The sequence below is a fragment of the Canis aureus genome, chromosome 19 (assembly GCF_053574225.1).
Source record: "Canis aureus isolate CA01 chromosome 19, VMU_Caureus_v.1.0, whole genome shotgun sequence".
NCBI lineage: Eukaryota > Metazoa > Chordata > Mammalia > Carnivora > Canidae > Canis > Canis aureus.
In genome coordinates this window covers 45,491,195-45,518,510 of record NC_135629.1, presented here as the reverse complement: position 1 = coordinate 45,518,510, position 27,316 = coordinate 45,491,195, and the positions used below count along the sequence as shown (strand labels likewise).

General features: G+C 53.3%; 1 protein-coding gene and 1 non-coding gene across 9 annotated transcripts in view; both read left to right on the top strand.

Annotated features, from left to right (window-relative positions):
• CRTC1 (CREB regulated transcription coactivator 1) overlaps window positions 1-27,316 on the top strand; it is a 79,242-nt gene that overhangs the window by 37,042 nt on the left and 14,884 nt on the right. For 5 of the 8 annotated variants that reach the window (XM_077859325.1, XM_077859324.1, XM_077859327.1 and 2 more), the window contains exons 2-10: window positions 6,136-6,252; window positions 7,471-7,518; window positions 9,066-9,203; window positions 10,215-10,276; window positions 12,024-12,118; window positions 14,564-14,649; window positions 19,528-19,568; window positions 20,082-20,302; window positions 25,590-25,723. In XM_077859325.1, the coding sequence (XP_077715451.1) occupies window positions 6,136-6,252; window positions 7,471-7,518; window positions 9,066-9,203; window positions 10,215-10,276; window positions 12,024-12,118; window positions 14,564-14,649; window positions 19,528-19,568; window positions 20,082-20,302; window positions 25,590-25,723 (942 nt within the window). The remainder of the gene's footprint in view (window positions 1-6,135; window positions 6,253-7,470; window positions 7,519-9,065; window positions 9,204-10,214; window positions 10,277-12,023; window positions 12,119-14,563; window positions 14,650-19,527; window positions 19,569-20,081; window positions 20,303-25,589; window positions 25,724-27,316) is intronic. The other 3 variants (XM_077859328.1, XM_077859323.1, XM_077859322.1) reach the window with 2 other exon arrangements.
• Window positions 14,858-14,963, top strand: LOC144291306 (U6 spliceosomal RNA). The gene has a single exon (XR_013358613.1). It is a non-coding gene; the product is annotated as a U6 spliceosomal RNA (small nuclear RNA).

The following is a 27,316-nucleotide window of genomic DNA, read 5'->3' as shown; positions in this document are numbered from 1 at the left end:
ATCATCCCTGTGTGGGACCTTGAGTGCATTCTGCACTCATGTGTTCATCCCAGACAAGTTTCTTCACGTGGATGCCAAGCTACTCCATTGTGCCAGGGTCCTTGTGGGGCTGACAGTCTGATAAGAGGAGATAGACCTCAGTCAGGTGGGTTTGGACAGTGAGCTGTGGGAAAAAGTGATCCTTTGGAAAAGAGATGCACAGTGTTGGGCTGACCCAGTGGAGGAGTGAGTGCCAGTGTGAACACTGAGGCAGCAACCAGCTCTGGTGGTGGAGAACAGAGGGCCAGACCATGCAGGCCCTTTTTGGTGGTGATGGGGAACTAACATCAGGTTGGAGCACACAACTCCTCCCTGGCCCTCTGCAGCATAGCCCCCATGCCTGTCTTGGCTTTGCAGAGGACAGAGCTCAGCCTTCAGCAGGTCTGCTCCCCTTAATCTCATTAGAAGGCCGGCCAGTTGCCATGGTGATTGCTGGTAGGGGTTGGGGGTGGGGGGAAGCCAAGGCCAGCTTCATCTAGAGAGTGAGGACTTGGGAGGGGCTGGCAGGTAGGTGTATCTCATTGCATCCTGTGCAGGGTCCTGGAGAACTGAGGGCTGTGCTAGGGAAGCATGTGTGCGCGTGTGCGTGTGCGCGCGTGTGCGTGTATGTATCATACCATGCCTTCCCAGGGCCACTGGCCCCCATTCCCCAATCTTGTGGCTTCCCCTCTGCCAGGCTATTAGGTACCAACGGGGTTGGGGGATGTGCCCAGCAGGGGTTGTGGGCATGGATGGAGGTGGGGGATATGCACTGTGCTGACATGGGAAAGTGCGCTGGCTGGGAGAGGCTAGAGAAGCCACCATTTACATAGGGCTCTGCAAAGGGAGTGGGGGTCAGGTTGGGACAAGGAAGAGGGCTTTGTGTGGGTTAGTGGAGGGAGGTGGTCCAGGCATGGGCTGTTGTATCAGGAAGTGGGAGTACCCTGCCTGGAAACAAGGGTCCTCGGGCTGAGACAGGATCCGAAATGGCTTCTTACAGAGACATGTGTTGGGTCTCACCTTGATGGAGTCAGGGTGGTAGACTTGTCATTGGATTGACGTTCTGACTGGAAGCTCCCAGAGGAGCTAATGTGCTCTTATCCATGATGCACATGGCCTATGACACTATGTGGCGCCAGCTGCCTACCTGTCTGCAGGCCACACAGGGATCAAGTTCCAGTAGTAGAGTCTATATCTTGTTCAGCCATTTCCAAGCTGGGTGACCTTGGGCAGTTCCTTTGCCTAGCAAGTCTTGCCTTTCCCATCTGGAAAATGGTATGTGCTGCTGCTCCCCTCAAAATGCCTGTCTTGGGTTGAATTGTATCCCCCAAAAAAGCACAGTCCAGAACCTGAGATCGTGACCTTATTGACAGAAGGGTCTTTGCAGATATAATTAAGGGGGCTTAAGATGAGATCATTCTTGATTAGGCTGGGCACTGAGTCCAGTGACAGGTATTATAAGAGAAAGGAGAGGGACATGTGAGACACGCATAGGGGAAGGCCATGTGTGGGTGGAGGCGGAGACTGAAGGGATGTGGCCACAAGCCCAGGAATACTGGAGCTACCAGAAGCTGGGACAGGCCTGGGACAGACTGCCTTAGAGCCTCAAGAAGGAACCAGAGCAGCCCCGGTGGCGCAGCGGTTTAGCGCCGCCTGCAGCCCAGGGCGTGATCGTGGAGGCCCTGGATCGAGTCCCACGTCAGGCTCCCTGCATGGAGCCTGCTTCTCCCTCTGCCTGTGTCTCTGCCTCTCTCTCTCTCTCTCTCTCTCTCTCTCTCTCTCTCTGAATAAATAAATAAAATCTTAAAGAAAAAAAAAAAAGAAGGAACCAACCCTGCCCACATCTTGATGTTGAACTTCTGTTTCCTGAACTATGAGAGTAAATTCTTGTTTTAAGCCACCCTGTTTGTGGTCTTTTGTTACGGTAGCCTTGGGACACTGAAGGTAGGACTGTTGTGGTAGCTTAAATGTACTGGGAAAGGCTCTGTGCCCATAGTGGGGGCTCAGGGACACCAGGGGTGCCATCTGTAATGCTTGGGGTGGGGAGACATTGAGCACAGGGTGGCCAGGGTCTGTGCTACACTTCTTGGCTGTCTATCTTGGGTGGCCTCCGCCTTGAGGTATCTCTGACCCCTCAGGCCTGCCGCTGCTTGTTCAGTCAGTTTAAACCTGAGAGAAAGAAGCATGGAAGGGAATATTGTTCTGGAAAGATCTGAGGCCGCAGCCGGCTGGTAGGAGGTAAGGCAGACACGTGATACTACTTACTGGGGGTCCAACGTGACCGCACATAGTCCTGGCAGTGGACACAGTGTGACCAGCAGACCTTGAGTCTTGGGTCCCCACCATCTGGTGGGGACTGGATGTGAATGGTGGACAGGGTCATGGAACAAAGGTGTTTCTAGTACAGCAAACCTGATGGGACACACTTAAGGCTTCACACAAGTAGGTCTGGGTTAGCCAGGCGTGCTGCACCAACTGCCACTTTCCTAATTTTGCCCCTGGAAGGCAGGAGGGTGGCTTTAGGGGAAGCTGGGTAAGGGCTGTAAGGGAACAGTGTATCATCAGTTTTTCTGTAAATCTACAGCTTCTGCATTGAAAATTTTATTTAAAGCAACATAAACCAAGCTAGAGACTGATGTGATAGTGATTTGAAGGTGCTGCTTCTTGGGTAGAGTGTCAGGGAGGCCTGTGGGATGGGCATGGGGCTGTTAGAGGCCCAGGACCTGGGGGCACACAGACTCAGGGTGCTTTGAGGCAAAGGAGTGGGGAGAGCAGAAGGCAAGGAAGTAATGGCAAAAGCATGGGTAATGGGGGTGCTCACCCACCCTCAGTCCAGGCCCTCTGAATCTGGAGTGGGGTCCACTCATAGTTGGGGAGACTGGACTCACCCCAGGCTATTTAACCACAGGCCAAGGGGAGCAAGGGGGAGCCCTGGGAGATGTGGGTCTCCTATTCTAGCACATGTCCTCCAGGACATGATGGCCTTGTCTGGGTCTCACTGCCCTTTCCAACAGCCATGAGGATGGGGTGGGGGGAGGCAGAGGCATCCAAACCCTACTTTGACCTCGAGCCTGTAAGTGTTGGGAGCTGTGTTGGCCTCTAAATGGGCCTGTCACCTGGTTTGGGAAAGTCAGCCCTTGAGAACAGGAACAGTGGCATTCACTCACTCACTACTCACTCACTCACTCACTACTCACTCACTCACTCACTCACTCACTCACTCACTCACATGTTCGGACATGTATTCTGTGAGCAGGTGCTGCTAAACCATAGGCTCTGGCTTGGATGCTGGGTTTACAGAGCCCTTTGGCAAGATTAGGGCAGGTGCCATTGGGGGGGGGCTGCACAGTGAGGACTCCTGGGTAGAAGGATGCAGGTGGGGCTGTGGCTTGGCAATAGGAAGAGGCTCACACTTCAACATTCAGCAGCTTATCAGGTCTTGCCTGGTGGTGTCACTCTGCTGTCCTTCCTTCCCGTGGGGCCTCTGAAGCGACAGAGGGGCTGAAGGCAGGGGGCCCCAGGCTGGTATCTTCTCACCTCAGTACCCTGGGGGTTCCTGGCCAGGCCTGGGAGCAGTTAGCTCCTGCAAAGTTAGGGGGACCCCAAGACCATGCTCAGATCAGCAGTTCACTTGAGGCACACAGGACTCCCTGGAAGCCATTACACTTCCAGTTACTGTTTACTACAAGCAAAAGGACACAGATGATAATCGGCAAAGAGAAAAGGTGTCTGGGGTGGCACCCAGCAGAGTTCCAGGCATGGAACTTCCAGTTGTCCCCTCTCTGTGGAGTCGTGTGGACAGCTTTCACTTGTAGCACCAATATGTGACAAGTGTGTGACAATATGCAGGGTGTACTACCATATGGAGATGCTCCCTGAACCTTGGTGTCCATAGTTTTTACTGGGGCTCACCCACATGGAGCTGGCTGATTACCACATGGGTGACCTCCGTCTCTAGCCCCAGTAGAGGGCGAGCTGATTCCACATGACCCAAGTCTCCTGCCCTAAATCACACTGTTGGCATAGACCACCCCAGGCCCCAGGCAAACAAAGATCGTCTTGTTAGGCAGGATGTTCAGAGGGCTTCCACCTCAGGAGCTGGGGGACAAAGGCCAGACTTCTCTAGGTCAGGTGGACACTTTCCTGTGCAGCTAATATGTAACCAGGGACAGGCACAGGGTCCCCCAGAAGTAGTACAGGGCCCCGCACACCTTCCACTCCAAAACCAGAAGCTGTACTCTCAAACCTGACAGTCCCGTGGTAAAGTGTGGAGGTGGGTAGGAGGCCATTGCTAGAGAGAAGGGTGCACACAGAGGCAGGGCCCGGGAGGACTGGTGTCGCAATAGCATGTGAGCATGAGCATCCTGTCACTTCCCAGTCCTGTAGATTGTCCCCAACACCAGGCTCTTTCTGTACTGGAACATGGTGGTTTTGTGGGGTGCTTGGATGGGATGCTGGGGCTCCCTGAGCTGGCAGTTCAGCCTGTGACAAAAATGCATGTGGTGTAAGTACTTCCTATTTCACATGCCAGGCATTCCCATACACTCCTGGACAAATAGGAGGGGGAAACCGAGGCCAAAAAGGGGGCCACGTGGTCCTTGAGAGTTGGATGCAATGCTGGCTTCTGCCACAAGGCTCAAACACAAGGAAGCACTTGGATGTCTTGGGTCTAAGGTGACTTGTGCTCAGGCAGTGGTGGGGGCCCCAAGCTGCTTGGTCTCCCCCTTCCCCTGGCCAGGGGCTGGCCTATTCCATCTTGAATGATGTGGGGTGGAAGGAATACAGTGGGATGTTCACAGTGAGCATCTCCAGCCATCGGAGACAGACCTTGGGCCAGCCCTGCAGACCCCAGGAACCACTTGTGAAGGATGAAACAAGGAAGGCAGTCTCCCTCCTGACACCACTATAGCTTATAGGAAACAGCTGTGTACCTGGGTGAGGTGCTCTGCTGGGCGGGCGGCCAGTTCCCGGGCCTCACCTCCCTGTCCAGTATCCAAGGCCCCCGAGGAAGCAGGGGATGGCGTGGGAGAGCGGGGCGGTGCGGGCAGCCAGCTCACAGAGTGCTGCCAGGAGCTGTTTGTGAGGGAACGTGAGCTTGTACACAACGGCCTTGTTGTGTACACAGTGTGGACCCTAGCAACCGCCCCAGCCAGAGCCAGAACAGACACCCACCCTCCCGAGTGCCCAGGCACCACCCCCCAGACATGACGCCTGCCTCCCCGGGGGGGTGTGGCAGGTGTTGTGGACCTTCAGCTGTGAGGGCCACGAGTGGCGCTGACCACGCCAGGGACATCTGCTGTTGTTCCCAGGAAAGTGGAATCAGCTATTCAAGGGGGAGGAGGCCAGGTCCCAGCCTCACCCCAAGGCAGCCGTGGCTGGTCAGGGAGCTGGGCTCCTGGTTCAGAGGTGTGGCCCCATGGGTCAGATCCCCATGTGAGTGACGGGTGGAGGCCTCCACAGGCATGAGGCCATCCCAGATGAAGGTTCTCCACTGGGCCCAGCTCCAGTGGGCCAGCAAGCCAGGCAGAAGGAGCCTGGGGGCTTGGGCAGGACCCCTTACAACTCGGGCGGGGTCTGGCAGGTCCGTTTGCCCCATGTATGGTGCCGGAGGGATCACACATCCTGCACTTTGAAAACCAGCACTGTGCTTCTGAAACGGCCCTTCGGATTCAGGCCATTGGAAAGACGATTTCTCCTCTGTCCGGGCGTCAGTTTGCAGCCTCTGGCCCGTGCCCCAGGAACGCAGTCTTTGGCTGATAAGAAATGGTTCCCCAGGGTGGGTGAGGGGCCTCCCCCACAGGCTCTGGGCTCCAGGTCTGCCCCATACTCTCTTGCTCATTCACAAACAGTGCAAGTAAACCAGCAGCGCCCCCTCCCCCCACCGAGTTCAAGGGGGCAGCTCCCCACAGGGCATGCTATTGGGCTTCTGATTCTGCTGTTTTGGGTGGAGAGACACCTGGCTCCTTTGAGTATCTGAGTCACAGGGTCCCACACCCTCTGGATTGGTGCCATTGACCCCATCACTTGGTTCCTTCCTGGTCCCCCTGAGGTGGCGTTCTTCATGATGTACTCTGGAGGGCTTCAGGCCCACATTGTAGCTGCTGGCTTCTCTTTCAGCTCCAGCTCCAGAAGTCTCAGTACCTGCAGCTGGGCCCAAGCCGTGGCCAGTACTATGGCGGGTCCCTGCCCAACGTGAACCAGATTGGGAGTGGCACCGTGGATCTGCCCTTCCAGGTGAGCCCACATCCCCCCTCTCCTGCACAGCCTCCCACCTGGTGTACATCAGATCCGGGCCCCACTCTGGACACAGAGCGAGCAAGCGTGTGTGTCAGCTGCTGCGGATAGCTGGAGTCACCAAATAATTGTCGCAGCCTGTCTCGCCCTGCCCCCACCTACTCTTTTCCTGTCCCTGGGATGGCTTGGTCAGGCCTTGCCTGGATCCCCCCTGCCTTTCCCCTGTCAGCAGAGCCCGCAGCGAGGCTATGGTCTGGCCAAGAGCGTTTCGGCAGCCGCTACACCTGTTGGCCGGCTGTGCGGCATCAGGAACCGCTCGGGGCCTCTGGGGCTTGGCTCCATCCTGCCTCACTAATCCGCAAGCCCAGCAATTCTCAGAAGGAGGCCCTGTGGCCTGACCCCACTTGTCTGCAAACGTTTCTTGGCAGAGACGCACACAACACGGCTCCCGCAGGCCACACAGCCGCCGTGTACATCCTTATCATAAATAATGAGAGATAAGGCCCACCGCGTGGGTGCAGGGCTGGCCTCTTATCCCAGGCTGTGCCCTGACCCTGGTCTGCAAGTGGAAGCAGGGGTGAGATGAGCCTGGAAGTGGAGCTGAGATCCGGGGCCACCCCCAGCTTATGTGGGCTCTGTAGGGACAGGTCCACCAGACGGCCACACACCCACCCCTTTGCTGGGACAGGGCCTCAGAAACAGCCACGTCTGTCCATGTGTTGACAGGCCAGGTGGAGCGAGGCCTGTCCCTCGTGGAGCTCAGTCCCCCCACCCACTCGAGTCACTCCCCAGCTCCTACTCCTCCCATACCATTGCTGGGGTGCAGCAGGACACTGGCCTGGGGTTCCCTAGACTGGCTCAGGTCCACATCCCTTGGGCTTTTCAGAGCATAGCCCTTCCCAAATGGCCTCCTTGCCGGAGCAGACGTGTGGGGCTGTTGTGCTGATTCTGAATATGCTCCAAGAGCCTGACCTCTTTGTCAAGGCCCTTCCTAGTTTGAGTTTTCTCCCCTTCTCCTGCCTCTCCCCTTCCTGTTTCCCCCATCCCCTTCTCCATCAAGGAGGGCATCTCTCTGGGCACCCCTCCCCCAGCATGGCCCTGGCTAGGGCTGGCGTAAAGCCCCCTTGGGCCAAGGGTATACTGGGGCCTGTTGGGCATCCTGCTGGGGGGCCGGACGAGGCAGGAGTGTCTCAAAGTCTCGGTTCTTTGCATTTTCAGCCCAGCGGATATCTGGGGGAGGCCCTGGCAGCGGCTCCTGTCTCTCTGGTAAATGAGCCCCTGGGCTGAGGCCTCGGCGTCCCTGGCACGTGCGTGGGTGCTGGGTATCCTTGCGTGGTCGCCCCAGTGGCCTGGCGGGAAGTGTCCTGTCTGCCAAACGGAAGTGGATCTGCTCCGTACCTCCCCCTGCCCTGTACGGTGGGGGGAATGTGTGTGGTTGCGCCGAGAGCTCCCCCACCTCCCCCACCCCACCCCTGCCTAGGGGATCCGAGCATGGGCGTCAATGCTGCATGGTTCGTTCTCGTGACACATGCACATACAAGTGTGTGTGTGGATCCTAGGTGCAGCCTGGTAAGCTGGGCTGTGGCTGGGCCCGAGCTTCTCTCTGCCTCTGGCTCTGCTTCAGCTGCCTTAGTTTCCCCTCCGGCCTTCTAGGCATCTCTGGGAGGAGATGGACAGCCCCTGCCTCCGGTGTTTGTGCCTGGATGGCAGGGTTCCCACCTTCCCTCAGTCCCTGAAGTCTCCAGGCCCAAGGCCTTTTTGAAGGCAAAAGTGCAGAAAGACCCAAGCCGGCAGGGCCCTTTCTGTGTCAGAGAGGGACAGGGGGCCCCAGACTCCAGGGAGAACAGTCAGCCCTGAACACTGGGCCAGGCGTTTGGATGGGTAGGGAAGAGCAGTGATTCCAGCCAGTGGCAGTCTTCCGGAAGGAAATTGCTTTTGCCTGGCTGCCCAAAGAAGACAGAAGGGCCCAAGGGCCAGATGGTGGGGGTTGGAGGGGACCGGCTGCCTCCAGAGCTGGCTAAGGTTGCCAGTCTTGCCCTAGTCAGATGGCAAGCGGCCCCATGGCACCAGGATGGGCAGGGAGCAGGCTCCCAGGAGCCCCAGGGGCATGGAGCAGAGGGAGCAAGGGCTGGCCGGAGGCCTCGTGCCAGCCCCAGGTGCTGGAAGGAAGCCCCTTCCGGCCAAGCTGTGGGCCAGGGCTCTGGAAAGTGCTTATGCTTGGCTCCAGTGGTGAAGGGATGAGATGGTGGGGGAGAGCGTGGGGGGCTCATCTCAAATCAAGACCAGCCAGGGCTCAATAAGGAGCCTCTGGGGATCCAGCACTTGGCCAGGTGGGCCCCTTGACGTCCTCGGCTGGAAGCCCTGGGGGCTGTCTTTTGGCAGGCCCCTCCAGGGATGACGTAGGTGGGAAGAGGAGGCCAGCCAGGCCCAGAGAGAGAAGGCGGAGGCCTGTCTGCACCTGGCAAGGCTGGGGGGCGCTTGGGCCGTCTGCACCCCTGGCACCCCAGCCGGCACCGGGCCCCGAGCTTGTGCTGCTCTGCCTGGCCCGTGCATGCCAGCTGCACTGCACGCCTGCCACCCAGCACCCAGGATTCCCAGCTCTCCCCTACCCCGGCAGTGCTCAAAGGCTGGGGGCCCTGGCTGCAGGAGGAAGCCTGTCCAGGCTGCAGAGTGGTGACAAAGGGTGTTTCAAGAGTGGGGGGCCCTGAGGTCAGATCCTGAGGGCAGACCTGGGTTGGATCTCAGATCACAGCTGATAACTGTTTGGGTTTCTCTCTCTTTTCTGGTCTCCTCCCCTCCCCCTCCTCGCCCAGACACCCTTCCAGTCCTCAGGCCTGGACACCAGCCGAACCACCCGGCACCACGGGCTGGTGGACAGAGTATACCGAGAGCGTGGCCGGCTTGGCTCCCCACATCGCCGGCCCTTGTCAGTGGACAAACATGGACGGCAGATATCTTTTACCCAGAGGACGGGGGTGGGACTGTTGGTGACTGCAGGACCTGGAGTCTCACTGACTGAGCCTCCAGCCCTGGAGCTGGAATGAGGGCTGCTCCAGCCCCCCAGGATTCCCAGGCAGCACCAGGAGAGGGCGCAGTTGAGGGCCACTCGGGAGGAGGCAGGGTGGCTAGCTGGAGGCCTTTGACTAGGACAGGGGGACACAGGAAGCAAGGTTGTTGGAGCGCGCAGCATGCCGTGAGGGTTGGGGAGGGTCAGGTCAGACCACACTGTGTCTGCAGCCTGGCTGGGCAGTGGAACCCAGAAAGGCTGTGAGCAGCATGTTCACATGTCTGGGCCATGTGGAGGGTAGCCTAGCCCAGGCAGCAGGGCTGGGGTGGGGGGTCTGAGCCAGACCCAGACAGATCCAAGGGAGGCTCCATCTGAAGACGAAGAACTCTCCTCTGCACCTTGGCCAAGCAGAGATTGTCGGGACTTTCTCCCCCACCCCCAAGTCCCAAGACTTGGCTGCCCCTTGGTACTTGGCCAGCCAGGCTCCTCCATCAAGAAGAGTCTAAGTGGCTGCTCTCTGGACCCCCCTGCCACTCTAAGCATTCTAGAACAGAGAAGCCTGTTACTTCCCAGTCCTCATTTATGTGGCTGGGGCAGCCCAACCAGCTGGGCCCCAGACAGAGCCCTCGGGCCTGGGGAGCTGCCCTGTCAGCCTAGAATTAAAAGTCAAGACCCAGGTCAGCTGAACTAGACTCCCCACTGCCCCCCATGGGCCCCAATTTCACAGGCGAGGCCCCTCTTGGAAGGGGTGCATCCCGCACGTGTGCTTGCAGGGGGTGAGTGCTGAGTGCTAGGTGGACAGGGCTGAACCCCGGGGGCTGCTTGCAGCCAGGCAGGAAAGGCCCCCGCCCTGCGGCCCCAGCTGTTTGCAGGCTCCCAGCAGCCTGGCCACAAGGTTCCTGGGGCTCGAGGTGGGGCCTGAGCCAACAGTGCTGTCCCCTTAACTCACACTCAAGCGGACAGCTGCCCGTACGGCACCGTGTACCTCTCGCCGCCTGCGGACACCAGCTGGAGAAGGTCAGTGACCCAGAACCGGCCCTCAGCCCTCTTGGAAAGAAAAACAAACTTACATCATGCTTGTGCTTGGAAAACCAATATACAGTCACTTTAAAATGACAAAACTAAGAAGTATCCAGAAGTTTCTAGAAATCAACTCTGTCCCTCTAACACCAAGGTCATAGCTTTGGAGTCTTCCAGGGATTTTTATTTTTTTTCTTCCATGACTTTTTTTTTTCTTTTATAGACAGAGTTGGGATTAGGTTGGATATTCAGTATTGTAACTTGTCTTTTTTCATGTATTATTATATTATGAGTAGTTTCCCACATTGCTGAACAGTCATTGAAAATGTGATTATAAAAGTATTATACATTTATTACCAGAAGATTAGGAATACATATAAGTTTACCTAGAAGGGGGGAAAAATTGATAATACCATTTTCTACAAATATCTAGAATAACAACATAGTTAATACCTATAGTAAATAGGATGGTTGCACACCATCCTGCTATTTACTTACACCAGAAGTGTATACTTAAAAATGGTTAAAATGATAATTTTTATGTTACATATATTTTACCACACGTGAAAAAAATATAGGTGATTTCACCAAAGATCAAAAGTAAGTTGTTTAAAAATGCATATATGTGTATATATATACATATATATATGAACTATCATATGTAATGTATAATTTAATAATTAATTAAATTCCTGCCATACATGTATTATATATCAGGCCCTATTTCAGCCATCATATTCATTAACTGATATAAAATGCACAGAGCTTTGTGGAGTAGGTACTTTTATTCTCCACATTTTAGATAGAAGGAAAGTGAACACAGACGGGTCAGAATACTTGTTCAGGGACACACAGCTGGTGGGGGTCTAGGATCCGGATCAGCTTCTCACTGCTTATCTGGCCCCAGGGTCAGAGAGTCAGCTGGCCCAACCCTTTGTAACCTGCTCTTCTCGAACTTTCTTCCATGTCACTTTCAGTGGCTGGGATGTCCCTTTTGGATTCATACTGCTCTTATTTCATGCCCAAATTGCCAGTCACGTGGCTGGACTTGCCCTTTGTTCATCTGCCCAGCTCCCCTCGGGTGCCCACAATTCCCTGGGGACCTGAGGAGCTCTTCTGGGGATCTTCTCTCCAGGCACCTGCAGCTGGGAGTACATTGAATTACTCTATTCCTGATGCAGAAGGCAGAGCTCTTGGCAGCCCTCCTGCCACACCCCTTCCCAGGGACTGCATTCTTTCTGGGTAGTACTCTGAGCCTCATATCACTGCCTCCCCTTCTCATTACACCCGGTTTGCAACTGAGCATCCTGGGGCAGGGGGCAGGGTTGCCCACTGGTGTTTGTCACCAAAAGGGGACCCAGTGGGCTGGGACTTGTACTCCCAAGGCTGGGCCACCGTGGGACCATGGGGTCCCCTCTCCAGAGAGTTTCAGCAAGAAGGCACCATCCTTTCTCCCAAAGCAGAGAAGCCCACAGACCGTATGGGAGTGGGGAAGGTCTGGTTAGTAATAGAGAGACATCTCTTCTGCAGTTTTTTGTCTTCACCTGGCTTTTTAGATGAAAATCATGGTCACTCCTGTGGCCCTTTTGAGAACACTGTCCTTAGTGTTTTATGCAAAACAGCTCACACATATAACCCCCTATTCCCACCCTGTCCTGTTCAGCATGTCATGGATGGAGTGGGGCCAGGACAATTCCATTGTCCCCTTTAGAGCCAAGGCTCACTGTCTCTCTTCTCTCCTCAGGACCAATTCTGACTCTGCCCTGCACCAGAGCACAATGACACCCACCCAGCCAGAGCCCTTTACAGGCGGGTCCCAGGACACACACCAGAAAAGAGGTATTGGCAGGGCACATGGGCATGTTTCCTCAGTTCAAGCGAGTCCAATGGGTGGTCCCTGTGCTCCCAGAGGTCACAAGCTCATAAGTGGACAGATCTGCAAAGGCAGGGTCAGTGGGTGCTACTGTGGGACAAGGGGAGTGGCTTGAAAATTTTCAGAGACGATGCTGCCTGAGTTGGGTTTTGAAGAGCGCATAGGAGTTTTCTAGGCAGAGAAAACAGCTCCTGCAAATACATGTTGGCTTCCATTCATGAATTCAGGGCATGGCCACATAGTATGTGGGCCTTCCTGGTTCTTTCATTGTAGGGGGCAGCAAGCCCAAGCAAAAAGGAGGCATTTATCAACTCATGACCAAGCAGTCCAGAGCCAGATGTTCAGCTTTAGGTGCAGCTCAATCTATGACTTCCCACTGGACCATTTTCTGGCTCTGCAGCTCAGAACCCTCCTTGTTCACAGACCCTGGGCCCCTTCTGCCTACTGTGGGGGGAAATGGGGCTGGTTCTTTCCCACCTCTTGCTTAGTCTCCTCTCTAAGTGAGCTCTGCACATGCAGATTGGTAGGGCTGTCCACATGCCATCTTCCAGGGATCACTGCTCATCGGACGGGAAGGTGAGATTATAGAAGGAACTGTCTCTATAATAAAAGTGCTGATTCCAAATGCCCCAGGAGTGAAGAGGACAGGGCACCTGGTGCTTTCCTCTTCCCTCCTCTTTCCAAAACTGGGAGCAGATCTGAGGATACTGTCTCCTTGGTGGGTTCCCCAAGAAAATGAGACTTTCAAGATAGGCTTTCCAGGGCAAGTATCATTATCCCTTGGGACTCTGTGACCATGGAGGGGAGCTGCAACCCAGGGGCCCTTGGCCGCTCAGAGTCCAGTTGTCCTTGAGGTGGGGAGAGGGGAGACATGTCACTGCCCTTGTTTCTTTAGGAGGGACCCAAGCAGTGACAGGGTGGAGGGTTAGCCTGGCTTCCCTCCCACCTGCTACAGTTGGTCTCTCTAGGTTTTAAGAAGGAGTTGAGCAGCCGCAGTGGCACAGCGGTTTAGCGCCGCCTACGGCCCTGGGCATGATCCTGGAGACCCGGGATCGAGTCCCATGTCGGGCTCCCTGCATGGAGCCCGCTTCTCCCTCTGCCTGTGTCTCTGCCTCTCTCTCTGTGTGTGTCTCTATGAGTAAATTAAAAAAAAAAAGAGTTGACCCATCTGCCTGTGTTCAGTATGGCTCTATTGCAAGTAAAAGACTAAACCTCCAAGAGGCAGAAAGAAACTGGGTCTCATAAAGAAAATGTTTAATCCCACCTTAACCAAAAGGTCCAAAGAAAGGGGCCTTCAGGCATAGCTGGTTCCAGGGCCTTAAAGGATGCCTGTCTAGTTCCTCAGACCTTCCCTCCCCAGCTCTCCTCCTGTGGGGCTGGCTGGCATTGCAACTAATTTGCTACAATGAATAGATCAACCAGCCCCACACTGACATTGAACATCATGGGCTAGGAGGCAGGTGACTCCAAGGTGGTGGGTGGGGCAAGGAGGGAAGGAGGATTTCTCTGCTGTTCTCTGCAACCTGAAGGCCTCCAAGGCCTGGGTTGGTCCCATGGGCAGCAGAATTGATACATGTTCTCAGCTCCAGGGCTCCTATTTTCATTTCTTTTTTTTTTTTTTAAGATTTTATTTATTTATTCATGATAGACACAGAGAAAGACTGAGACACAGGCAGAGGGAGAAACAGACCCCAATGTGGGACTCCATCCCAGGACCCCAGGACTACGCCCTGGGCTGAAGGCAGGCGCTAAACCACTGAGCCACCCAGGGATCCCCATTTTTTTTAAAGATTTATTTATTTATTTATGATAGACCTAGAGAGAGAGAGGCAGAGACACAGGAGGAGGGAGAAGCAGGCTCCATGCCGAGAGCCCGACACAGGACTCGATCCCAGGACTCCAGGATCACGCCCTGGGCCAAAGGCAGGCGCCAAACCGCTGAGCCACCCAGGGATCCCCGGGATCCCCATATTTTCATTTCTTTTTAAGTCACAGGGTCTCTGACTTATTTATTTTTTTTAGATTTATTTATTTGACAGAGTATGCATGCACTTAAGCAGGGACAGGGACAGAGGGACAGGGAGAGAGAGAATCCCAAGCAGACTTCCCACTGAATGCAGAGCCCAACTTGGGGCTCAATCCCACAACCCTGAGATTATGACTTGAACTGAAACCAAGAGTCAGACACTCAACTGACAGAGCCACTGACTTATTTTAAGTGTTTTTGTTTTGCTTTGAATCAAAATCTTTCTTGTGCTTTAGTGCAATCCCCAGAAGTTACTGTTGGGGCAGTTACATTTGTGTCAGGATTGTGATTGTATATGTCAAAGGAGCTCTTCGCTTGGTGCAACATAGCTTCAAAGTAAAAAGGTTCTGATTATCCTTCTCTCCCCCACCCCACCCCACCCTAGTCTTACTATTAACAGTTCCAGGAATGGAGGAAACCACATCAGAGACAGATAAGAATCTTTCTAAGCAAGCATGGGACACCAAGAAGGTAAGAGTCTAAGGACTTTCAAAAACAATTTTCCTTCTTGATCTTTTTATTCAAGCATAGCCTGGCCGAAAGTGACAAAATAGCACATCAGGGGAGTTTTGCCTTCCCTGAAGTGTGAACCTTACTCAGATGACCGGTTGTATCGGCCTATTTAACATGGACGACAGGCTTGTTACACGGGCAGAAACCATGAAAAGTTAAAATACTTGTTTTCTTTGGCAGCACATATATTAAAATTGGAATGATATAGAACTTAGCATGGCCACTGCACAAGAATGACACGCACACAAATTCATGAAATGCTCCATATTTTTTTAAATTTTTTTTTTAATTTTTATTTATTTATGATAGTCACAGAGAGAGAGAGAGAGGCAGAGACACAGGCAGAGGGAGAAGCAGGCTCCATGCACCAGGAGCCCGACGTGGGATTCGATCCCGGGTCTCCAGGATCATGCCCCGGGCCAAAGGCAGGCGCCAAACCGCTGCGCCACCCAGGGATCCCTGCTCCATATTTTTATGTGTGGTATTGGCTGTTAACTAGACTTACTATGGAGATCATTTCACAATATATGCAAATACTGAATCATAATAACCGAAGACTAATACAATATTATAGGTCAGTTATAGCTTAAAAAAAAGTTGAAGCTCTGGAGATTTAAGTGGTTTGTCCAAGGCTATAAAGATACTCAGGGTTTAGAACCTATACCTCCTAATTCGTAACCTTTGATCTTTCTGCTAACCCATAGTATTGGGTAATTGTCAGTGTTTATACATGTTGACAGTCATCCTTAAAGTTACATTCATCTGGGATGCCTGAGTGGCTCAGTGGTTGAGCATCTGTCTTTGGCTCCAGGTTTGATCCCGGGGTTCCGGAATCGAGTCCTGCATCGGGCTCCCTGTGAGGAGCCTGCTTTTCCCTCTGCATATGTCTCTGCCTCTTTCTGTCTCTCATGAATAAATAAATAAAATCTTAAAAAAAAAAAACTTATATTCATCTGCCCAATAACTACAACTTTTATTAAACTACAAAATCTACTTGGAATTTCCAATTGAATTGGAATTTCTGTATTATTTCCAGGTCCAGAAACAAATTTCTCACGTTCTAGAATACAGATTTCAAAGAATTTGAATAGTACAGAATGCACTTAACACTAAAGTTATTTTGAATATTAAAAAAAAAAATACTTACAACCTGTTGCTGGTCAAGTTGTGGTGAATGGGGCAACAACATGAATTGTTCATCCCCCTCCAGGAAATCGTCAGGAGGTGACAAATGAGCACACACTGACGTGTTCCTCAAACGTGTGTGTTCAGAGCTTTTAAAATCAACTGGAGGGATCCCTGGGTGGCGCAGCGGTTTGGCGCCTGCCTTTGACCCGGAGTGCGATCCTGGAGACCCGGGTTCAAATCCCACGTCGGGCTCCCGGTGCATGGAGCCTGCTTCTCCCTCTGCTTGTGTCTCTGCCTCTCTCTCTCTCTCTGATGACTATCATAAATAATAAATAAAAAATTTTTAAAAAATCAACTGGAAACAACCTGAATGTTCAACAGTGGGGGATTCATAAGGAAATTATCCTCAGTCCCTCATATGGAAAGCTCCACATATGTGGAGTTGGGATTTTTTTGTTTAAGATTTTATTTATTTATTCATTAGAGACACACACACACACACACACACAGAGAGAGAGAGAGAGAGAGAGAGGCAGAGACATAGGCAGAGGGAGAAGCAGGCTCCAATGCAAGGAGCCCAACATGGGACTCAATCCTGGGACTCCAGGATCATGCCCTGGGCCGAAGGCAGGTGCCAAACCTCTGAGCCACCCACATGGGACTCAATCCTGGGACTCCAGGATCATGCCCTGGGCTGAAGGCAGGCGCCAAACCTCTGAGCCACCCAGGGATCCCTTTTTTTAAGATTTTTATTTATTCATGAGAGACACAGAGAGAGAGAGAGAGAGAGGCAGAGACATAGGCAGAGGGAGAAGCAGGCTCCATGCAGACAGCCCAATGTGGGACTTGATCCCAGAACTCTGGGATCATGCCCTGAGCTGAAGGCAGATGCTCAACTGCTGAGCCACCCAGGCATCCCATGGAGTTGGGATTTTTTGTTTGTTTGTTTTAATGTAGGCCCCATGTCCCAATGCAGGGCTTGAACTCTTGACCCTGAGATCAAGACTTGAACTGAGATCAAGAGTCAGATGTTTAGGGATCCCTGGGTGGCGCAGCGGTTTGGCGCCTGCCTTTGGCCCAGGGCGCGATCCTGGAGACTCGGGATCGAGTCCCACGTCGGGCTCCCGGTGCATGGAGCCTGCTTCTCCCTCTGCCTGTGTCTCTGCCTCTCTCCCTCTCTCTCTCTCTCTCTCTCTCTGTGTGTGATGACTATCATAAATAAATAAAATTTAAAAAAAAAAAAAAAAAAAAAAGAGTCAGATGTTTAACTGACTGAGGCACCCAGGCACCCCTAGAGTTGGGATTTTTGAAGGAATTTTAAAGGCATGAGTGACACTCCTCCCATCCAAGCACTAACCAGGCCTGACCCTGCTTAGCTTCCGAGATCAGATGAGATCGGGTGTGTTCAGGGTGGTATGTCTGTAGAGGTCATGAGTGACACTCCTGATAATACACTGTATGGAAAGAACAGGATAAAGCTATTTAGAAATGCATACAAAATTTAGAAATGGACATTTTATTGCACTTTTCTTTATTGTGCTGTGGTTTTTACAAGTTGAAGGTTTGTGACAATCCTGTGTTGAGCATGAGTATCAGTGTGGTTTTTCCAACAGCAATTTTCTCACGTTGTGTCTCTGTCACATTCTGGTGATGCTCACAGTTCACATTTTTTCATTATTATTATTTTTGTCTTGTGATGTTTGATCAGTGATTACAACTCACCAAAAGCTCAGATGATGATCAGCATATTTAGCAATAAAGTAATTAAGGTACATAAAGTTTTTTTTTTTTTTTAAGACATACTGCTCTTGTATACTTCAATTGAGGGATAGGGTAAACATAACTTTTATATGCACCAGGAAATCAAAAATTCATTTGACTTTACTGGGATATTTGCCTTATTGGGGTGGTCTGGAACTGAACCCACAGTATCTTCAAGGTACGCCTGTCTATACCCAGATGCCTAGGGAGACCTGCAAAGGGGGGCGTGTCGTCTTGCGTGGCAGGTGTGGGTGCCACCGACAGCCCTTATCCCTGTCTGCATGTTCCAGTTTTGCACAGGGAATACAGATGATTTTCATATTCGGGGGAAAAACTCACTTAAAAAGAATTCTAACAACCCCAACAAAACTGAAAAGCAATTGAAATATGTAGTTGCAGAGGGATGGATAAGGATGGACATCAGGGTCCTGTATGTGCTGCTGAGCCATATAGTGAAGATGGTGAGTGTTGGTGCAAACAAACTTGACATCCTGGGAGTGAGAAAAAGTTGGCAGGACCCAGCATTGTGGCTCAACTTCTAACTAGTATGTGAAATGATGTGTCTGCAAGATGTCAGTAAAGGAATTCCATTGGATTTGTTGGGAGTGGGGTGAGGCTGGGATTGGGGGGCAATGATGGGTGAATTTTTAATACTGTTTAGAAATCTACTGTTATCTCCATAATGTTCATGGAATGCTTTTGAAAAGATTCTTTAGAAAGCATTGTCATCATGCTTTGCAAAAATCCGGTAATGAAGTGAGTGTTTACTCACAGAATTAAGGAGTCCGTGGCCAAGTAGAAACCTGTTCCTCTGGCATTCTCTGCAGAGACTTAACACTGCTGGTCACACACCACCCCTCAGCTTCCTCAGTCACTGCCAGCACACCGCCTTTCACCACCACGCGCACGCTAGGCATGCACAGAGAGGCCGCCAGCCCAGCCCTCTGCCGTGCATCCACCTTCTTATGTCTGGTAATCCCTAAAGAACACATCAGCCTGAGGGCCTGCGAGGCAAATGGGGAATTACGGAATGTGACACAGCTGGAGCCCTCCATCAGCACGTAGGCCCTGTCCAGTCATGTCTGCCACCATCTGAAGAGTACCCTCCTTTGTCCCTGAATGAGCATCTAGGGGGTCTACCTAGAGCCTGCAGTTCTCCGGTGGCATCATGGCCCCAGCTCGAGAGGAGGAAACAAGGGCCTTGCTGCTGGTAGGGTTTCCCTGGGACTCTTTCCATAGTCCACAGGGCAGCCAGAGCCTTCACCCTCAGGTGGTGAGGGCATGGGAGCACATACAGCACCATGGGTCCCTGTGGGAGCCACAGCTGAGGGACCACTGGTAGGTGGATCAGCTAGGGGCATGGACAGTGCCCTCTGTATCTTCATGCTGCCCCACATGAGGTACTTGTCTACTATACACAAATGGATGCTGGGCAGAGGCAGCTCTGTTCCCAGGAGCCCTACTGGCTCTGATCCGGAAATGGAATGGATTGGCCTCAGGGTGCCAGGGTTTCCAGTGGCCCCATTGCTGAGCTGGTGTCTAACAGCTGTGGCATGCCCCTGGGGTTTTCAGGTGTGAAGAGTGGACAAGCCATGTTCTTCCCAAATGCCTGCTCTGACAAGGGACTATGTCACCCCTCTGCTGTGTCCACCTTAGGGGCAGGCAGAGCTAGGCTGGGATATGCCTGCCTGCCTGCCACCAAGGTCAGGAGCTGGAGGTGGGAGCTGTAGAGGCTCCTCTTCATAGAAGACTTGGTTTTGCCCCTAGGCATGTCTGGGACAGGTCCCTTTGCCTTTAGGGCCACCTGGTTCTGGTTTGTGAGACATTCTGGGACCTGATAAACTCTTTTTGTTGAGCATCTTCAGCCCTTCTGGTAGAGTCAGCTGCGCCCTGAGGAGCTACAGTGCACCAAGAGGTCTGCTCAGCCTCTGCTGTCTTCTCTTTCAGACGGGGTCCAGGCCCAAGTCCTGTGAGGTCCCTGGGATCAAGTAAGTCTCAGCAGGGCCCACCCTGCATGCCCAGGGCTCTTGGGGCTGTTCAGATGACCCCAGGACTTCCCGTCTGCTCAGGAGGCTGCAAGTCCTGAAAAGAGGGCTGCCCTACCGCTGGCAGCTATCCAACAAGCCTTGTCCGGGGCCGAGGGGTGTTGGGGGGTGCAGGGGAAAGGGGCCCACCTACCCCTCCCTGCTTGCGGTAACTGAGACACCCACACACATACATTCAGCCCCAGCTCGAGAGCTCATCAGATACACCCTGTCCCCTGGGCAGCAGGAGGACCCTCACCCCAGCCCCCTATCCTGCATAGAGAGGTTGCTTCCTAATGTCCCCTTGGAGGTGCAGGTTGACAGTCATTTCTGATCATGACAGCACCTAATCTCGGGGTACCATTTTGTGCCCCCTAGTGTTTTGGCACAGTCTCCCCCCACCCCTGCCATAGTTTCTAGGGGAGAATGGGCCGGGGCGAGAGCTCACCTCCCCCCTCTGTCTGGCCTTCCCCCCAGCATCTTTCCATCCGCTGACCAGGAAAACACTACAGCCCTGATCCCCGCCACCCACAACACAGGGGGCTCCCTGCCCGACCTGACCAACATACACTTCCCCTCCCCCCTCCCGACCCCACTGGACCCTGAGGAGCCCACCTTCCCTGCGCTCAGCAGCTCCAGCAGCACCGGCAACCTTGCAGCCAACCTGACTCATCTGGGCATCGGCGGCGCCAGCCAGGGTAAGGCCAGGCCGGGCGGTGGGAGAACTTCCTTCCCTGGCAGAGCTCAACATCTAGTGAAGATGACAGATGGGTTTGAATGGTGATTTAGCAGGGTGACATCTAGAGTGCTGGGCATGGAATGGGAGGCAGAATCTACCACAGGGGCTTGGCATTACAGGTAGAAGGCACAGCCTTGGCAAAGGCCTAGGGGGTGGGAAAACTCATGAGGTCCCCAGGGATCAGACAGTGGTTCTGAGGGTATATTGGGGGCTTCGGAGAGTCGGGGTGAGTCCAGAACATTCTAGGAGGGGAGCCCCCAAGGGTTTGACCAGCATTCCCCCTGCCTCCCCTTGACTTCAGCTCTTCCAAGAGGGACAGAACCAGTCCTGACCTGCTCCCTCCACACACCCTCCCACCCAGTGGTTAATGGTGTCCATCTGCTTGGGACACACCAGCCATGTCCATGGGAATATCTCACGGGCCCCTCACCGTCCTAATGTCTCCCAGGATGTGCTGCCTGCCCACCCACATCTGTGTGAAGCAAAAAATTAGAAGGTTGGCTCTGGGGATGCCGGTGGGAGGGCCCCCTTGTGCTGCCCCAATCCTGCTCCCCTGGGGACGAGCAGTACTGTTTTCCAGTAGCTTGATTCCTGTGTTCTCTTGCCTGCCCTGACCTGTTGATGCATCCTGTCAGCCCCAGAATTAGGACCCGACCCAACTTGGACCCACTCCACTTTGCATGGCCTCCACCTGCCTGCCCCCTACCCGACCCTCCAACTCCCAGCCTTTTCTTACCTGGAGTGGCTATCGCCTCATGGCTGTTGTCTGCTCGGGACCTTGCAGTGGTCCTCAGCTCCCTCCTGTTGAAAACCTGAGACCCCTGGGGCTTGGGAGGTCCACTTTATCCTCCAACTTGGTCTCCCGTCCCCATCCCTACCCCTGCCCCGCCCCCCCATCTCCTCTGCAGCCAGTGAGCTCATCTCAGGGCCTTGGCACATGCTGCTCCTCTCTTACAGTCCTTCTCTTCCTCCAGGTGGCTGCAGGACCCCCCGCCCACTCAATGCCCACTTATACCTCTTTTTCTCCATGAGCCGTCTTGGTTCCCTGCCTACACACCCTCACCCCCAGTCTCTCACCCTGCATTGCTTTGCTGCATTCACTCTGCTGCTCTTGAGTCACTGCTTTGCTCTCATCTGTTGCCGGGCCAGGCCTACCTCTCCTGTGTCCCCACTATGACCCCTATGTCCCCCCCCCGCCATGTTTCTTGCACCCATGTTGATGTAGAATGTATGGATTTGCATCCAGGAAGGAGATAGGGCAGCCCCGACAGCCTTATGGTGAGACAGGCAGGATGGGCTGTGGGGGGCTCCTCTCTGAGTCCACACATGTCAGGACTTGGCAGCCAGTGAGAGCACCACCTTGCTGTGCCCTCCATCCTGCCTGGGAGCCAATGCTCACTCTGTCCATCTGCCTGTCACACCTCTGCCCCAAGTTTGGTGGGCAGCACCATGCAGGATTTTCTGAGGGAGAATCACACGCTCAGATTCCCATTGGCCACAGCCCATGTGGCTGCCTGAGGAGAATGGACCATCAGGAGGGGCAGCGGTGCCAGGGCAGGGCCCCATTGAATGCTCTAGAGAGACTTGCCAGTGAGGTTGGCTGGCCTGAGAGCTGGGTTAATGTGGGGAGCAGAGGAACTTGAGGAGCTTGGAGTCATTCCTGGCTTTGGTGCTGACAGGGCCAGAGGCAAGTGAGGGTTGTTGAGGATGGTGCAAGTGTTTCTCAGTTTCCAGACAAGGAAATGGAGGCCAGAACAGTGTGGAGGGGAGCAGGACCCTAGTCTAACAGCACCAAAGCTGTTTTTGCTTTTGCACTGCTGGCCCCAGGCCCACCCAGGCTCAGCCACCAGGCAGAGGGTGCCAGTCCCCACTGTGCCCCTGACCCAGGGAAGGCCTAAAAGACCAAACGAGCAGAAGCAGGGGAGCCTGAGACCCATGACCCCCTGAGATGTGGGTGGACAGGCAGCACATCCACACAGGCCTGTGCAAAGCAAGAAATCAGAAGGTTGGCTCTGGGGATGCTGGTGGGAGGGCCCCCTTGTGCAGACACCACTGTTTCCTGGCCCCCCATCTTTCCCCTCATGTCTCGCCGTGGCCTCCAGAGCACCACCCCCTCCTCCAGAGGGTCCTTGGCAGCCCCCCAGCGCCCACCCGGGAGCTATGCACCTCTGGCCCACGCCGAGTCTAAACAAGCACAGGAAAACACAACACATGTGAAAGCCATAGACGCAGGAGCAAGCGCAGACCCCGAGCGTGGGGCCCAGACCCTGGCCCGCCTGGCTGGGAGCGTCAGCCCCGTAATGTCTGACATGTGTTCAGTTGTTTGCGAACCTGCCGCTCTAGCAGCTCGCCTGGCAGGGGCTTTGCTTTCTGGGCACATTTTAAATCAAGCTGAGCCGCTGGCCCCTGGCACACGTGGAGATCGCCTCCCCGCCCCCTGCCCCAGCCCACCCGCCAATCGAATGTGAGCCCCGAGAAGAATGGGAGGCTTCCGCCGCCAGGGAGACAGCGGCCCCTCTCGTCCTCTTAAACATTTGCTGAGGTCGTTTTCCTGGTTGTTGGCCAGAACCTGGAGGAGGGCAGGCCCAGGTCCTCCTCCTGGCACAGCTCTGAGGCCTGCCGGCCCCGCACACAAGGCTTGCGTGCCTCAGGCTGGGCCCCTGCCACCTGGCCTGCCCTCCCCTGGCAGCTCTCCCTGCCCTCCCCAGACTTCCCTTCCAGCTGGCCTCACTCCTTTTCCCAAAGGTGATCCAGGTTGCCAAAAGGAATTCAACAGCAAGGCATCCGTCCACCCTCCTGGCCCAACTGGCCTCTCCTGGGGTGGTGGCCGCCCAGTGTGAGACCAGGAGCTCACTCTGCAGCCCAGCAGAGGATTAAAACTCCCTTGTATTCTGGATAGACAGAGGCTGGCAGCCCAAGCACCACATCCAGCCTACCGGTGTTTTTTGTCTGGCCCACAATTGTGTGCATGATGTTTGAATCAACATTTAAAAATCAGGAGAGTGCATTTAAAACTCTGGATTCCTGGCTTCTCTTGAAGAATCAGAAGGCCCAGCAGTGGTGGGTTGAGGTCCTGTGCCTTCACATGGTCCAGTTTGCCACAGGCCCCTATTGCCCCACTGACCCTCTCCTGACATTTGCCTCTGCTACTTATTACCAAGCCCTGACATCTGCTCCCTGGATGTGGGTGTTTTCAGCCTGAAGGACATAGGAGGCAGTGGACACTCGGAGAAGGAGAGGGAGCAACCCTGACTGACCTGCCCCTTGCCCCAGCCCACCCGCCAGTCGAACGTGGTCCTGACTCTTCTCTGACCAGGCATCTCCTGGGCTCTTCCTGCTCAGGCTTCTTGTCAAGGCTCCCCCTTGATGTTGCTGTGTCTGCAGCAGCCTGATTCTGGTCCCCAAGGTCTGTGCATAACCTGGAATCTAGGGCTGTGCCTTGGGAGCACTCAGTGGTGCCAGACCCTCCTGAAGTGCCTGGCTAAGTGGAGCTGCCAGGGCGGCCGAGGGGAAGTGCAGGCGTGACCAGGCTTGCTGCACACAGATGACACAGCCCCAGTGAGCAGCGGCCCTGGGTGGAGAGAAGGCTGCCTGTCATCTCCCCTCGGTGTGTGCTGGGTGCGTTCCCACTGGCCTGTGAACCTGCTGTCTCACCCGCTGGAACAAGGTTGATCTGATGCCCTCAGCAGAATGGGCCCAGCTACCCTGGGTGAGTCAGGCTCCTGCATCTGCCTTGACTGCAGGCCAGACTGTCTTCAGAGCCTGCTCCCAGTCTCATTACAGCCCTTGCAGTGAACTCTTGAGGGTGGCTGTTATCATTTCCATCTCAAGGATAAGGAAACCAAGTCTGGGAGATCAGGCCAAGCCCCCAGGGCTCTCCCAAGCATCAGGAGGCCTGTTGCCTCTCTGGCACAGTGCCCCAGGATAACCCAGCAGGTTCCAACTGCTGCCATACTGAACTTGACCTCACTCAGCTCCTTCACAACAGACACATCTAGGGATAGGATTGCTGAGGGCAGGGGCCGAGGTGAGGAAAGGAGCAACATGGAGCCCTCCTGGCAGGGGCTCAGTCAGGAACAGGGGTATTGGAAGAAGGTAAAGAGTAACTGAGTTTCTAGCAGGGCTGATGGTCTAGCATGGAAAGCACATGAGGTGGGGGAGGCCTGCCAGATACACAGGTCTGGAGGTGGAAGATCAAGCTGAAGGAGCAGTTACAGGACAGGAAAGTACAACTTTGTTGAAGGACGATAAGGAGAGCATGAGGCTCTATAGAAACTACAGTGTCTGGACAGGACCCAGCTTTTTTTTTTTTTTTTTTTTTAAAGATTTGAGAGAGCATACACGAGTTGGGGGAGGGGCAGAGGGAGAACTTGACTTCCCACTGAGCAGGAAGCCTGATGTGGGGCTCCATTCCAGGACCCCAAGATCATGACCTGAGCCAAAGGCAGACACTTAACTGAGCCACCCAGGTGCCCCCAGGACCAGCTTTCTTGAAGCTAACCAAACCCTAAGCTAGTTTAGGTATAAGAAAAGGGAGGGGGGCAGCATTGATTTTTTTTTTTTTTTTAAGATTTTATCTACTTATTCATGAGAGAGACAGAGAAAGAGATAGGCAGAGACAGAAGCAGGCTCCATGCAGGGAGCCCAATGCAGGACTCGATCCTGGACCCGGGGGAATCCTGCCGTGAGCCAAAGGCAGACACTGAGCCCCTCAGGCATCCTGAAAAGGCATTGATTATCTTGCAAAACCAGGAAGCACCAGTATGGCTGGATCAGGGGCTCAGGTGCTGCTTTTATCCCTCAGCCCCTGATTCTCTAGCTGGCTCTTCTGCTTGCAGCCACGTGATGCTCCCTCTACACAGTTCCAGACCTCCCCCCTTGAGTTCCATCCAGAGTCCCAGGGCAGGCTCTCATTGGGCCAGTCTGGTCACCTGTCTGTCTGGGAGCCAATCATGTGGTGGTCCAGAGACAGGGAAGTGCTGATTGGCAGGGCCTGTGGGAGACACCCCTCTTGGAGAGATGGCAGGATTAGTGGGAGAGTGTTGGGCAGCTTGGAGATGGGTCAGGAAGGAGAGCAGAGCCCACATAGGTATTGAGGCCTTGGAGGGGGCACCATGGCTTTGGTGATCAGGACACAATAGATTCTGTCTGTTGGATTGGGCTGTTCTCAGCAGTTATCATGATGTGTGAGCAGCCTTCTGGAGGCTAGCGTCATGCCCACCCTTCTCTTCTGTCCTCCCTTTCAGGGATGAGCACACCAGGCTCCTCACCACAGCACCGCCCAGCTGGTGTCAGCCCGTTGTCCCTGAGCACGGAGGCGAGGAGGCAGCAGGCCCAGCAGGTGTCACCCACCCTCTCCCAGCTGTCACCCATCACTCAGGTGTGAGGGCGTGGTGGGGTGGGGGAGGTGTGGCTGGTTCTGCCCCTTTGAGAGACCTCCCTCTACTTCCTGGGGGCCATAGAAGCCTGAAGACAAAGGTTCCCAACACTTTTGGCTTTTGTCAAATTTCAAACACGGAGAGCATGACTTGCTGGCCTGGAGTTTCCTGTATCTGTTGTGGGCAGATTGTGTGGGTGTTTTTTGTTGTGTTACTTTCCCTCGAGGATCTAGTTGAAATTCTCCAAAATAAAATGTTTAGAGAGGTGGATTTTTTTTCTTTTTTCAATTTACCATAATTTTGTTTCATATGCTTTTTTGGTATCTCATGTGTGTCTAGGTATTGGTCTCTTTCATCTACGTTATCCAGTGTGCTGGCATACGACTGTTCATAACATAGGCCTTTTTATTTCTCTATCGTCGATAATAACATACCCACTTTCATTTTTGATTTCAGTAATTTGATTCTTTTTTACTTAGTTTAGAATCATAAAACAGGTTAGGAAGTGTTCCTTCCTGTTTTTTTGGAAGCATTTGAGAAGCACGAGTGTAAATTCTTTAAATATTTCGTAGAATTCACCAGCAAAGCCACTGGTCTGAGCCAATTTTCACTGAGAGGTTTTCACCTCCACACAACACCCAGTGGTCATCACAAGTGTGCCTCTTAATCCCCATCACCTATGTCACCCATCATCCCACCCACCTCCCCTCTAGTAACCAGCAGTGTGTTCTTTATAGTCAAGAGTCTGTTTCTTGGTTTCTGTCTCTCTCTCTCTCTTTTTCTCCCTTTGCTCATTTGTTCTGTTTCTTAAATTCCACATATAATTGAGATCAAATGGTCTTTGTCTTTCTCTGATTGACTTATTTCACTTAGCATTATACTCTCTAGGTCCTTCCATGTTGCTGCAAATGGCAAGATTTCACTTTTAATGGCTGAATAATATTCTATTTTGTATATATCATATCTTTATCCATTCATCAGTCAATGGATACTTGAGGGGCTTCTATAATTTGACTATTGTAGCTAATGCTGCTATAAACATCAGAGTGTTTGTATCCCCTTGAAATAGTATTTTTGTATTCTTTGGGTAAATACCTAGTAGTGTGATTGCTGGATTGTAGGGTAGTTCTAGTGTTAACTTTTTTTTTTTTTTTTTTTTTTTTTTGAGACAGAGAGAGAGAGAGAGAGAGGAGAAAGAGCAAGAGAGCATAAGTAGCAGGAGCAGCTGAGGGAGAGGGAGAAGCAGGTTCCCCGCTTAACAGGGAGCCCAACACGGAGCTTAATCCCAGGACCCTGGGATCATGACCTGAGCTGAAGGCAGACGCTTAACAGACTGAGCCACCTGAGCGCCCCTAGTTTTAACTTTTTTGAGAAACCTCCATACTGTTTTCCATGGTGGCTACATCAGTTTGAATTCCCACCAACGGTCCAGGAGTGTTCCCCTTTCTCAGTGTCCTCACCAGCACCTGTTATTTGTGTTTTTGATTTTAGCCATTCTCACAGGTGTGAGGTGAGGTCTCATTGTGATACTGATTTGCATTACCCTGACAATGGGTGATGGTTGAGCATCTTTCCATCTTTGTTGTCTACCTGTA